The sequence below is a fragment of the Pinus tabuliformis genome, chromosome 7, assembly GCF_031772625.1.
Source record: "Pinus tabuliformis cultivar Carrire ecotype Pingquan chromosome 7, CPIR1, whole genome shotgun sequence".
Taxonomy (NCBI): domain Eukaryota; kingdom Viridiplantae; phylum Streptophyta; class Pinopsida; order Pinales; family Pinaceae; genus Pinus; species Pinus tabuliformis.
Genome location: NC_142293.1, coordinates 546148653 through 546163794, shown reverse-complemented (window position 1 = coordinate 546163794; position 15142 = coordinate 546148653). Strand labels below are relative to the sequence as shown.

The window sequence follows — 15142 nt, the reverse complement described above, 5'->3', positions numbered from 1 at the left end:
TGTACTTGCTCTATAATTGCGTGATTTACATTTTCTGGCCTTATACAGGTACATGCAGGATTGCTGCTCTTTAACTTGTGTTTCTGAAAACGGGCCGAAATGGTCGTGAAGTTTATGTCAGTGAGATACCTTTCCTGATCATCACCCCAGATTTTTGAAACACGTCCATGTTATTATAAGACTCGCTCTATGGTCACAAACAAAATTAATTTCGATTTTTACATCTATTTGCCATTTAAATGTATAAATTTGCTGTCCTTATACAGATACAAGCAGAATTGCCGGTATGTTCGTTGTTTGCGCTATATAAATTAATACTATTTACCTTTGTTTCGACCATAAAAGTAATGGAAAAAACTTTGCTATTTACCTTGGGCCATATAAATTAATGCTATTTAGCTTATTTAAACTATATATAAATTAATAAATAAAACCTTTACAGCACATTGCGTACTCAGAACTGATGAGTTAACTGGACCACAAAACATACCAAAATGATGACCTTCATCACTATCGCCAGATACGGCGTAATCTCTTTAAAGATACCTCAAAATCTTGCTCCACGCCACATCTATACGATAAAGTTTAATAGTACGATGTTTGCAGGCCCGTAGTTTAAATATGGTATGATTTTTAATCACCCGAAGACGAATTTGATGGCTATGGCATAAATGGTGCCAATTATTTTATAGACTAAAATACCGTGAAATTTGATGACAGCTATGAAGTCAATATTAACAATAATAAGACTCAGCAAGGCTATGGTATAAATGGTCTCAGTATTGTTATAGAATAAAATACTTTAAATCTTTGGACAGCCAGCAATCAATACTCACAATAATTTATGGTTTTGAAAAGTTAATATTAACAATAATTTATGACTTTAGTACTCAATAAAGATTATCACAATTATATTTATTTAATATGGTTGATATATTTTAATCGATAACATTTACATATATCAATTGGGGTATAAAAAGTGGAAAATATCGTGGATCGACGAATATCAACCATATTAGTAATTGTGGTTGTGCTAGTTATAATTGATATGTGTGGGGTGGATTTATTGACCATCATTGACGATAGTTGGTAAGGTTGATCAAGGTTGGCCATGGTCAAGCTTATATTAATGTTAATGTTAAGGTTACATTAATCTTACAAAAATGGTTAGATTAATGGTTGAGAAGGTCAATAGAGTTGAGCATTGAAGAAGGTTGACTATTATTGACCATATTCAACCATACAGATCTTGATTAACCATTATTGTTGACCATATTCAAGCATAGAAACCTTGGTTGACCATGTTCAACCATTCTAAATATGGTTGCCCATGGTTGAACAGAGTTACCATTATTGACCATATTCAACCATAGAGATCTTGATTGACCATGGTTGATCATGGTTGGCCATATTCAACCATAAAGACCTTGATCATGGTTTATGATATTCAACCTGGTTAATCATGGTTGACCATAATCAACCATGGTTGACCATATTCAACTATGATTGGTTAAATTCAACCATGGTTCAACATGGTTGGCCATGGTCGATCATGGTTGACTAAATTCAACGAGAATGACCTTGATCATGGCTGACAAAATTCAACCATAGTTGATCATGATTGACCATCATTAACTATGGTTGACCATGATTGATCGTGATTGACCATGGTTGAACATGGTTGACCAAGGTTAACAAGGTTGACCATGGTCAATCTTATATTAATGTTAATGTTAATGTTATAGAAATAGTTACATTAATGGTTAATCATGGTTGATGATGATTGACATGATTAACCATGGTTGGTCATGATCGAGGATATTTAACCATAGTTCATCATGGTTGGCCATGGTTGATCATGGTTGAACAAATTCAACCATAAAGACCTTGATCATGGTTGACTATGGTTGATCATGGGTGACCATGGTTAACCATATAGACATTGATTGACCATTATGACCATCTTCGACCCTGGTTAACCATGGTTGACCATGGTTTATCATGGTTGAACTTGGTTGATCATGGTTGATGATAATTGACATTAATTAACCATGGTTGACCATGGGGATTCATGGTCTACCATGGTTGGCAATGGCTAACCATTTTCAACCATGGTTCATCACTGTTGATCATGGTGGACTAAATTCAACCAAAGAGATCTTGATCATGGTTGACAAAATTTAACCATGGTTGATCATGGTGGACCATCGCTAACTATATTCAACCATAGTTGATCATGGTTTACCATGGTTGAACATGGTCGAGCATGGTTGAAGATGCTTAAACATGATAAACCATGGTTGACCATGGTTGATCATGGTTGGCCATGGATAAATTGATTGACCATTATTCTTAACCATATTCAACCATAGAGACCTTAGTTGACTTGTTCGACCATCCCAACCATAGAGATCTTGGTTGACCATAATGGTTGATCATGGTTGATTGTGACTGACCAAGGATGACCTTAGCTGACTAAGGTTGACAATGTTTGACTTTATTCAACCATGGTTGACTATAATTGAATATGGTTGAGTTATGTTGAGTGAAGAAAACTATGAGTGAATAAGGTTGACTACTGCTAAATATGGTAAATATAGGGTTTACCAAGTTTGATCATGGTCAACTATTTAAACATTGACTATAAAGGTTGATTTTGTTTCACTATGACTAATGTGGTCTACTATGTTTGACTATCAATATTAATAGGTGATTATATTTTACCGAGCTTGAAGAGTGTTGAATGTCTAATATAATCCAACATAGTCAACAACATTTACTGATGTGGTTGACTAATTTTGTAAGGTCACATTGCGATGTTGGATAAATTGCAATCCAATGTAACATTGCAACAATGTTTGTCACATTGCAACGTTGAATATATTTATATAGTTTTTAGGTTTAAACATTGACTATGGGTGAGCATGGGTAAAGCATAGGTGAACATGGCTGTGTTTAATTTTTTTTTTACTGTGATTGAGCACAGTTGACTGTATTTGTCCATGTTCAGCATGTTTAGACATCATTGACTATGTATTCACTATGAATGGCTATGCTTAACAATTGTATGAATATGGTCGACCATGGTTTGGCTATATTCAACCATAGTTGAATAATATTGATTATACTTGACCATGGCGTAAATATGGTTTTATTATTGTTGACGATAATTTGAAATGGTTTACTAGTGTTGACAGTGATTTGAGTATAGTTTTCATTGCAATGGTGATTGTTGATGGTTAACCATGGTTTAACAATGGTTAACCTTAGCCATCTAGTATAAGCCTTCATGGTTAAAACTTTGCAATAGGTTTTGAAATCGAAAAATAGTATCAATTTGAGATAGATTGGAAACCATTAAAAACTGTACGGGAAATAATTAAAATGTGTATTGGAAACAGATTATTATTAGGATGTTTTTAATGATAATGTGAAAGTTATTGTTTTCGTGATTATTATTATTAATATGCATTAATATTAATGTTGTTGTTGTTGTTGTTGTTGTTGTTGTTGTTATCATCAATATAAAAATGAATTTTTACCTAGAATATTACTACTACATTAATAATATATTTATGTTATAATTAATATAATAAAGTAATTATACAACATTATTATTATAATAATTATTATTATTACGAACATTATTAATATTAAATTTAATATTATCAATATTTTTAATAAATAAAATATGACTAATAGTTAATATTAGTGTCATGTAGTTGTTATTAATGTTATATACATGTTAATATTAACATTAATGAGATTTAATGCTAAAATATTATTAATAATAGTCAATATTAATATTATTAATCATCACTATATTGAACTAATATTATTATAAACCTAAATTAATATTATTATATTATTATTAAACTTAAATTTAATATTGTAAACTTAAATCTAATATTATTAACGTTTCTTTTTATAGGGAACTAGCAACCTCCCCAAATATATGCAACATCTCACAAGCCACATATATCATAACTCATAGTTTATCATAGGACTGAGAGGTTTGGAGACCATTGGAACTAGAGTCAGAGTCTAACGAGATGCATATCCTTCCATCCTTACTATGATGGGCCATGTCTTCAGGAAGTTGAACCTCGGTGGATGAGATGGCAATAAACATAATATTATTAATGCAACATGGTGGATGGGATGGCAATAAACATAATATTATTAATGCAACATTATTATTTCTCGTAGAAGCATTCTCTAGCCCATTATCGAAAAGATGTTGTAATGTATCATCCTCTCATGTCCTGTAACCATTTTAACTAGTCAAATTACATAAAAACAAAAACTAAAATTAATAACCTCAAAACGTTTTTACTCTGTAAAATAAAAATAAAAAAACATTAAAATGAAAATAACTTCATGGTATTGACCCATGATATGAGAACCCATGTTATTCATGTGGAATATAGCCTATTTAAAGGGGGAAAGTAAACCATTGTAGATTCATCTCAACTCTAGATCTACCAAGCCCATAAAGAGATCAAATCTCCTCAGATGCAAACCACTTTCAAAGTGAAAATAGATTTGATCTCTCGACACTTGGTAGATCCGAAATTAAGATGGGTCTAAACTAATAATTACCAATAATATTAATATTAATATTATCAACATTTTTCTTAATAATAATTAATAATTAATATTAATATTATATAATTTTGATACCAATATTAATATTATGTTAATATTAATATTATATAATTTTGATACAAGTGTTAATATTAATAATATTATCAATATTTAAAACTGAAAATTGTATTATAATTATTATACCTAAATTTAATATTATTAAATGTTTTATTAAACCTAATATTAATCTAAATCTAATATTCAACCTTATACGAAAATTTAATATTTAAACCTATTATTATTATTATTATAAAACTTAAAAAATTAAATTATAAACTAATATAACCTTATATTACGAACCTTAAAAAAGATTACATTATATCAATATAATATTATATTATAACAACTTAAAAATGTTAATAACCTAACAACTTTATATTATATTATAAACCTCAAAACGCTAAAGTTAAAAACATTATATTATAAACTTAAAATCTTATATTATAAATTTATACAATGGGAAAAGTTATATCAATTTTATTGTTGTAGGGTGTAACGCCCTATGTTCTTGGGCACGGGCGCGTGCTCCCTCCGTCATGGAAAATCAACTAAGTATGCGTGCAAAGGTCCGTCGTCATGTGTGTGCGCGCGAGTATTGGAGAGTTTGCGAAGTATATATATGATGGGCGGGCAGCACATATGAACGCACCCACACTTGGGCGAGCCGACGTTGGAGGCAAGCATACGTGGGCGTTCATGTTAACAATTGGAAGGTCAGCTTGGAGTTAGATGGCGACCTTGGCAGCGTATATATTACAATGGACTGCGGTGCATTTCAACCATCGAACAACCAACGCTCTTCGCTCTTCATCGCACAAGGTGTGCGCACAAGTGTGGAGGCACAGGTTATACACTACCGCAGCTTGGGTATGAGCCCGCCGAGCCGGGCGTGATATTGGGTGTGCGCGGTGGTGTGGAGTGGTGCGCATGGGCGCCCACCGCACGAAGGTTACGCAGGTTTGGGTTGTGGTTCGGGTAAGGGCCGTGCACGGGTGCGCCCACCCGCCCAACGCCGAATAGTGTAAATGTGATATTGTATATTGTATTCTTGGTGGAGTCTTGGCAGACCGCCGTGCGCTCTTGCACGGGCGGGCGCCCTCCGTTTATGGAACGCCGGTTGAGCGCGGCTCCCGGTCATGTAAAATTCGCATGTATAATAAAAGATCGTTTATTATTATTATTGCCGAGTTGATTTATTATTGTTATATTGTTAATGGTTTCCGCACATTAATAATATGAATTCATGTTTATTATGAATTGTTAAGGCGTAGTTCGTAAAGTTAACTAACGGTGAACAAGTTATTAACTTAGGCGGTGCCGCACCCGCTCAATTAAACGAAAAAAGAATTGGGGGCGTGACAGTTGGTATCAGAGCTCGGTCGGAGCTGGTGAGCAAAGGTTGCTCGTGACGAAGTACAGGTTTGAAGCTGATGAGCTGGGTTGCTCATGACAGTGGACAACAAGGCATGGCAAGTTTGGGAGAAGGTGGAAGGAAGCTTTTGCATACCTTACACAGGTTAAGGGTGTTGAAAGAAGGAAAGCCCCGGATCCGGAAGGAGCTTGAAGCCTTGGAGAAGAATGTTGAAGGCGAACTTCTTCAACTTGGATGGACAATGGAGCAAGGTGAAGTTGCAGATTGTGCTAACAAGGAAGAGGAAGTCGTGATGGTTGAAGAAGCTGCAGATGCGACAACGATGGAGGGTGAACTTGAAATTGATCAAGTTGGACCAGGATCGTGCGATGTTGAACTCAATGAACTTGATGAGGGGATCCAACATAGTGGACTTGATCTTCAAGAGCTCTTTGATGAAAGGGCCCGGTTGAGGAAGGAAAGTGCCAAGATGGAAGCCGAAATCAAGCAAATTGAGGGAGAGATGAAGAAGAAGCTTCTTGGTAAGAAGGTTGTTGTGATTGAGCAGGAAGAGCTCGACTACATTGACAGGTTGGGAACTCACTACCGAGAACATCCAGAGGACTTTCGGAAGTTAAGTTCCATGAACTTGGTCAATGGACACTTGGTTGGTGCACTTGAGCAGAACACGGTGGAAGGAAAGCTTGAAGCAAGTCAAGCTAGGCCGGGGCCGAGTTCCCTAGAAGAGCCAAGCAAGGAGGTGAAGTACCTTAAGAGGAATGTCAAGAAGGAGCATGAGCCTATTGACACTTCTGAGGCCGAATTCTTGAAGAAGGTTGCTGAGGTGAGACACAAGACAAAGCCAACAGAAGGAGGTGACTCCTTGAAGCTAAGTTTTGTGCAGGTGACCGTGAAAGGGAAGAAGTTTGCAGCTTTGGTTGATACGAGAGCTACTCATAGCTTCTTGAGCAGGAAAGCAACAAAGTCCTTTGGAAAGAAGACAAAGATGGAAAAGGAATGGAGTGCTTTCAAAGCTATCAACTCTACCATTAGAGCAGTTGATGGTGTATTGAAGGACACACAGGTGAAAGTAGGATCGTGGTTCGGGAAGTTGGACTTGAGAGTGGTGGACATGGATGATCATTCTATGGTGTTGGGGCTGGACTTCATGGAGCTAGCACAAGCCATGCCAATGGTGGACCGAGACATTCTCTTGATCACAGCTGGAGGAGAAACCATGATGGTGCCCATGAATAGAAGGAGTTGCTTGGGTTATAGACCAAGGATGAATTCTATGATCTTGTATCCCAAAGATCCTAATGTGAAGCATGAGGATGTGGAGCAAAGAGGACTTGGGAGTATTGTACAAATGAAGGAGAAGAAGTTGGTGGACTTCATAGCAAAGGCTGGGAGGAAGAATGAAGGAAGTGAGAAGAAGGCCTCATGAACTTGGAGACACTTGATGGGAGCATCTTCTACTAAGGATCTTCACAATGGAGTTGCAAATGAAGGGAGCCCGAGTGCTACTTCAGAGGCAGTGGTTGATGAGGATTATGAAGGTAGAGATCCTGCTGGGATAGTGGACTTCTGCAGGTATGCCATGGGCATATATGATTTCCAGCTGACAAAGGACAAGCTAGGTGAGCTTGGATGTACATGTGAGGAGATTGAGGCTGTGCACAGATACTTAAGGACACAACATCAATCCGATACATGGGTGGATGAGAGTCAGGGAGGGAGCTTCCTGGCTTTTCTTTCTCGATGAACAACCTTGGAGGGAGGTTGGTGTGGAGGCCTTGGTAGGGAGGAACCACATCAACTTTACAAGGGGCCTTGGAGGAGGCTTCTCTATGACAGATGAAGACTTGGATGAAGATGGCCAGAGGTTGAGATGGAGTCTACATGGGTTGGACATCATGGGCAGCTAGAGTCATGGACATCAGGTTGATTATATGAAGCATGTTGCAGATGGGATGGAGTTTCCATGGACCTGAGCATGGGATGATTGATAGATTCTTGATGAGTCTGAGATGTAGCAGAAGTCAGGGGAAGACTTGTGATGGCATAAGGATGTACATTCTTATGGTTTGGGCGTATGGTTGGACTGATCACCCGACTAGTTCGAGTCATGAGGGGTACCAATGTGCAGAGATATGTTGGCATTAGTCGAGACATGGTGACACATATGTGTTGCCATCTGACAGGGAGACTACATGGAGAAGGGACACATGATGAAGACAAGAGGTCAGCAATCATGGATCGAGATGACATCTTATGGAGAGCATACCGTGGAGGTGCATGCCTTGGTATGATGAGCTTGGTGGCAGTGGTCATTAAGCCGGGACATAGTGGAGAGGAGTCTCTACATGTGTTGCAAGGATGTTTGCCTTGCGAAGAAGAGTTCACATCACAGATGAGTGATGATCTTGGTGGATGGCTACCGAGATGGTATGTTATCGAGGACGACAACGATTTCCAGTGGGGGAGAATGTAACGCCCTGCGTTCTTGGGCACGGGCGCGCGCTCCCTCCGTCATGGAAAATCAACTAAGTATGCGTGCGAAGGTCCGTCGTCATGTGTGTGCGCACGAGTATTGGAGAGTTTGCGAAGTATATATATGATGGGCGGGCAGCACATATGAACGCACCCACACTTGGGCGAGCCGACGTTGGAGGCAAGCATACGTGGGCGTTCATGTTAACAATTGGAAGGTTGGCTTGGAGTTAGGATGGCGACCTTGGCAGCGTATATATTAGAGTGGACTGCGGTTCATTTCAACCATCGAATAACCAACGCTCTTCGCTCTTCATCGCACAAGGTGTGCGCACAAGTGTGGAGGCACAAGTTATACACTACCACAGCTCGGGTATGAGCCCGTCGAGCCGGGCATGATCATTGGGTGTGCGCGGTGGTGTGGAGTGGTGCGCACGGGCGCCCACTGCACAAAGGTTACGCAGATTTGGGTTGTGGTTCGGGTAAGGGCCGTGCACGGGTGTGCCCACCCGCCCAACGCCGAACAGTGTAAACGTGATATTGTATATTGTATTTTGGTGGAGTCTTGGCAGACCGCCGTGCGCTCTAGCACGGGCGGGCGCCCTTCGTTTATGGAACGCCGGTTGAGCGCGGCTCCCGGTCATGTAAAATTCGCATGTATAATAAAATATTGTTTATTGCCGAGTTGATTTATTATTGTTATATTGTTAATGGTTTCCGCACATTAATAATATGAATTCATGTTTATTATGAATTGTTAAGGCGTAGTTCGTAAAGTTAACTAACGGTGAACAAGTTATTAACTTAGGCGGTGCCGCACCCGCTCAATTAAACAAAAAAAGAATTGGGGGCGTGACATAGGGCAATGGGGACATGTGGCTGGAGTATCTAGTTTCCTAACTCATTGGTCTTTTAAGATTGAAGACAAGTTTTAAAATAGGTTATATAAAGCCACAAAATAAACGTTAGCAATTATTTATGGTTTAGAAAATTTTTAATCATAATTCGGTTTTAAATTTTTGACTTATATATGCAAGGATTTTATCTCTTTTTATTTCATCTATTGATGTAGTGGGGATGACCAGAATATGTTAATATTTTTCATTTTCAATTATTTAGTTGAAATATGTAATCAAGAAAATGATTAAATTATATTCTAATAAGGAGACTCCTACATGTTAATGTTTTTCAATGATTTGATTGAAATATGTAATCAAGAAAATGATTAAATTGTATTCCAATAAGAAGACTCTTTTAGGCTTAATTAATTTATAAGCATGTACAAAGTCTACCTCCCTGTATTGAACTTGTAACCTCTTACTCCAAGAGCATGAATATTAATTTATCAACAAGAACAAACTTTACCTCCCTTTGTTATTGAACGAGTGACCTCTTAACTATGAAGTTCATTTAAACTGTAATTTTTTTGTCATCTATTTTTAGTAAATTTTACCTAAATTTTGGTAGGAATTTCTTAAAATTATAAATTCAATGTGTGTAATCTGCATAATCCAATAATTTCAAAAGTTTCCCAAAATAGTAAATCCATTTTCCAAAAAGTCTTAGCTAGCTCAAAGTTTCCAAAAACATATTATAATTGATTCATATGAAATAATTATATTCAATAGAAATTACCGTATCTTCATAAATTCTCATTTCAATTTAAAATAATAATAATAATAATAATAAATCCATTAAAAATTACAAAATTTATTATCTATTAAATTGTTGAAACTTGTGAGGATGGTGAAATATGTTTTACAAGATAAATAATAAATATCTGCAAATTGTAACTATAACCAATTTTGATAACCAAAATCCATTGAAATTATTAAAAAGTCCAAACATTTAGACTCTCTTGGTGTAGAAAATCCAAACGTTTAAAATGGCACCATTATACGAAATTGCATTTAAACGGCGGTACATCAGTGAACACCTGCTTTACTTACAGCCCACATGCAGGACACCATCTGCCACAAATTCTCAGCTCTCGATTCGACAGAATTGAATGCCCAGAAAACATATCAGGCATTGCACATTTGTCAAAATGACAGAATTATTGACAGAGGAGTCAGTGCTGCACCTTTATTACTACTAAGGATTCTACTGCTAAACCATCACACATTCATAGCATGAAGAGGAGGACGATTATTACTACTGAGGATTCTGAAGAGGAGGACGATTATTACTACTGGGGATTCTATGGCTAAACATTACACATTCGTAGCACGAAGAGGACGACGACGAGATGTCACTGGAATATCTAGGATGGAGTATGATGAAGATGAGGTATTAGTATTGGGAACTGCGCAGTTTTGACGAATCTCTCCTTCGCTTCCAGTGAGCACATCGAGCTGAACCATCTTAAGCATACTGAGGGCAAAGTGTTCAAAGAAGTAGGACTGGTTAAGCGCAAAACCGTTAACAATATGTTGCGTGCGCTTATCGTTGTAGAGACTCTCATCTGATGTAAAAAGTCCTTCTCCGTTCTGCAGATCAACGTAATACTTTTCGTCGAATACATATGGAGTGAGAATGTCTAGGTGTGTGGTGTTGACGGTGGAGTTTGTGGGACATGTCTGCTCAAGTTCCTTTGCGAATGTAGCGTTGAGGGTGGGATCCTGCGTTGGATAGAGCCTGTCCACGAATGCCGAGCAGTGACCGATACCGAAGGTGTGAGCTCCTGAATGTCAACGTATACATTAAGCATTTCCATAGGAAGAGAATGAAGAAAATGTACTCAAGTTATAACTTTGTTTAAACTTTAGATCATTGGCCTAAGCATAGAAAAACTGACCTGACAGCGCCACAAGATCAGTGAAACTCTCGAAACCCTTTTCAGTGAAGAGGGTCATCAATACAGTCACATTTGATGTCGGACTTGGTATATTGTCATCAGTGACGGTTTGACTTGCAAAGGTTAGACTGTCTCTGCGGCCCAGTGGTACTAAAAATTCCGGTCCTCCGGCCTATTTGTGCCAACAAAAAGACAAAATTATGATCAGTTGGCATTCTGACTTATGATTTAGGAATGGTTGAGAAATCATTCGTAATGGGGGCCCTACTCTTCTTCTAATCTCAGTTAATATGTCATTTTGCAATAATTAAAGAAGGATGGAAAGGAGAAGAAACTGTACTCTTAACCCATATTAAAAAAATATAAAAAAGGAAATTATATTAGAGAACTTAAAAACATTATGCGATGTCTTATCGACCTATCGATACGAGACCCCTTCACCTAAACTTATTAAGTAATGATTGAGAAGTTCTTTGGAGTGGAGCCCTTACTCTTCAAACCTCATCCAACATGTTTCTTTGCATAAATTAAATCGGTGGATAAGGGAGAAGAATGTGCACTCTCTACCACTCAAGCTCCAACAGATGTAGAAAAAAACTAATTTGGGAAATTAAAGACATCATGGTACGTTCCGTGTCAGACCACCTTACGTTTCCGGCTGTTGCAGCAAACTATAATAATACTTAACCACTCTCAGTTCAATAAAACAAATTGAAAGAGTACTTGGCTTTTCTCGGTACGATGAAGGGTAAAATGAATCTTTCCCAATAAGATTAGAGACCATGATCATGATCCATTTTGGCTTATCAATACACAGGAGGTTTAATGGTGTTTCGAGTTTAAATACGCACCACAAATACTGCGTAGGAAGCTGCTAGAGCCAAGATATCGGCGCAAGAAACTACTCCGCTGCAGTTGGCTTCTACAGCTTCTTTGATTTCGTTGATGATCTCAAACGCCGCTGCTCTGAGTGTGAGATTTGGAGTAGCTTCCTGCTCGCTCGGTTCACTAGACGTTCCGTTTAGCAAGATTGAGGCGTCGCAACCCTGCCAGAAGATTAAACACTGTAAATATACATGATTTGAATGATTTCTCTTAGAAGAAAGGAAGTGAATGATTTGAATGAATAATTTTACGCAGAGAAACCGGATCAGCCAGTGAAAAATATTCAAGAAAAACAAGGAAAAACTAAAGAAAGGTGTGAAAAAATTATGAGGAAAAAATATAGTTAGAAAAACACAATCAATATAAACATTGAACCCGAAAACATCTAAAATCTTAATGCCTAAACAAAGAAAAACGAGAGAGAAACTAGAGAGAGGTGAAAAAATTATTGATAGAAAAATATAATTAGGAAAACACAATCAATACAAACATTGAACCTAAAAACCTCTAAAACTTTAATTTCTAAAACATTTAAAATCTTAATGCCTAAAATTCTTTGTTCTAGTCTTCTTTACTCATCTGCATAAAACAATCAAATACACTCATATATAGCTCTCAGATGTTTACAATCAAAGAAATTACATTCCCATTTATACAATTATAGAAAATTGTTACTTGTCAACTGACCCTCATTCCTACTTCTAACTCTAATCACAACTCTGAGACTAATTCCAACTTCCTACTGATCTGACGAACCATAATCTATGCGGAAAAAACTCAAAAGTTGCTGAATCCTGATTCAATTAGACATTATTGGAATAAAAAAATAGAGATCACCTGCACGAAGCAGTCGTGGAAAAGGAGTCTAAGCAACCCTGGTGCTTGAGTAATATTTTGTTTCAGCACCTCATCAAGAATGGATTTCACTATTGACTTCAAGTTGGGGCAGCTTTCCTCGTAAAATGTCCATGAAAGCCCCTCCACTGGAGTTGGCAGATCACTTGCATGGAAACCATGAACAAATGATACGAGAACGCAGAGAAAGATGGCAATAACGTATTTGGCATCCATTTCACTCTAATGGCAAAGAAACACCGTGATACTTCGATAAAATGGGCTGTGCTTTACGAGAACGCCATGGCTAACTTTTAAAGGCCACTAACCTAAATTGACTCTCCTACAACAACGCCATCGAATTCGGAACGACCGGTAAGAACGTGAAGATTGCTCTGGATTCCAGTTAGGTCACGTTGTATTGTTTCACTGGTTTACCTATTTTTATTTGGGTGGGAGTAAACCCTTGAACCTAGCAAAATAATTCGTACGTTTTATCCTCTTGCACTTTGCAACCTCTTCAGTGAAAAGTGACTATGATGGCTTACTTCCCTTTCCCCCTTTCCCTTTTAACACTATGATTCACATGCTAACTCGCTCAATAAAAAAGAACTCATAATAATTTCCAGTAAAATAAGCCTTTCTGCAACGGTGCACCTACCCTACAGAGTATGCATGTCGCTTTTCAGGCTTAAATTTGATAAAAAAAACCGTAATAACACCTTGAATTCAAGGAACCTTGATTATGATAGCCAGAAGATCTGCTACAGAGACGCGGTGACTACTGTTAAAGCTAGTATGGCCAGGTTGATTATCTCACCGACTCTTAGGCCGACATCGAGTCGGACCGACCGGTCATAAGAAAAAGGTTACTCTGAAGTTTAGTTATTCCCCGCTGTGTTCTTTTACAACTCTATCTATTATCTATTTTTGTTTAGTTTGCATTAAACTTTTTCCTCCCCTCAAAATGGTTAGTATTTATGTTATTCCTCTACTCCTTGCAATTATGGTTTTATTTATTCTATTCCTGGCATTCGTACATTCGAAGTTCATACTTATTCATTGAGTGTCCATTATTCAGGACTCAGCTATCAGAGGTGTGTTGCCTCCTTGATGGGAATTTCAAGATCAAACAGTTTGGCTAAATTTATCTGTGTAAACCATTGGTTATATTTAACTGTCTAAACAGCTTTGCTATCTATTCTTTTTCGTTAAAAATTAATTAATAATATGTTTATTATTGTCTTTGACTTAAAGTTAATCAAACCAGTCAACACTTCAGGAAGTTCGGCACATTACAATGAAAAATATCCAAGTATCAACACTTCAGGAAGTTTGGCACATTACAATGAAAAATATCCCAGCATCCAAGTATAACAACATGTCTATTATTACCCTTGACTTAAAGGTATCTTTGTTTTATAAGTAATCAAATTAGTTAACATTTTAGGGAGCTTAACACATTACAATTAACACATTACAATGAAGAATGCTCAATTATTTTAAAGATTTTTAAGTATATGAATATTATAGTCTTAATACTAGATTCCTAAATTATTAATTAATTTAACATTTTTTTTAATATTCAAGTTAATTTTAGTGGAAAAGTTCTTGGGATCAAATATAAAGAACTGTATGCCTTTCTTGTAACTTTGAATTTCCTAGCATGTCTACCTAAGTCTTACAATGGTATGCCTATAAACATGTAATATAAATAAAAGATTCCAAATCCAAAATAAGTCCCAACACTTATGCCACCATTCCACCACCACTAATTAGCAAAAATAATCTCTCCTATAACTTGGACTTTACTCCCATGTCAAACCAAGCCTTAGAGTCATATACCAATATATATATATTAAACAAAAAATTCCATATCCAATGTAAGTTCCAACACTTATGTTATTTAGTAGCAACTGACTACCAACATAGTGATCTAATTTTTTATAATGCTTCTCTTAGGTTTTCATCCTTATGTACAAGCGAGTTGTCCATGTACTACTTTCAACCGCTTCACAGCTCAACCAAACACTACATTTTTCTTCACCAAAACAATAGCTTTTCTTTTTCAGTCCATAATTTGGCTCTTCTTTCAATTCTCATACCATTTATTAATAATTATGTATTGTTATCTT

At 36.9% G+C, this 15142-nt stretch overlaps 1 protein-coding gene across 1 annotated transcript; it reads right to left on the bottom strand.

Annotated features, from left to right (window-relative positions):
* Window positions 1-10322: 10322 nt before the first annotated feature.
* Window positions 10323-13273, bottom strand: LOC149248497 (peroxidase 12-like). Its single transcript, XM_089456063.1, has 4 exons — window positions 13011-13273; window positions 12140-12334; window positions 11289-11460; window positions 10323-11174 (listed from the first exon to the last, which is right to left on the bottom strand). Exons 1-4 carry the CDS (start codon window positions 13242-13244, stop codon window positions 10705-10707), a joined length of 1071 nt encoding a protein of 356 aa, XP_089312189.1. The 5' UTR covers window positions 13245-13273; the 3' UTR covers window positions 10323-10704.
* Between the last annotated feature and the right edge of the window lie 1869 nt (window positions 13274-15142).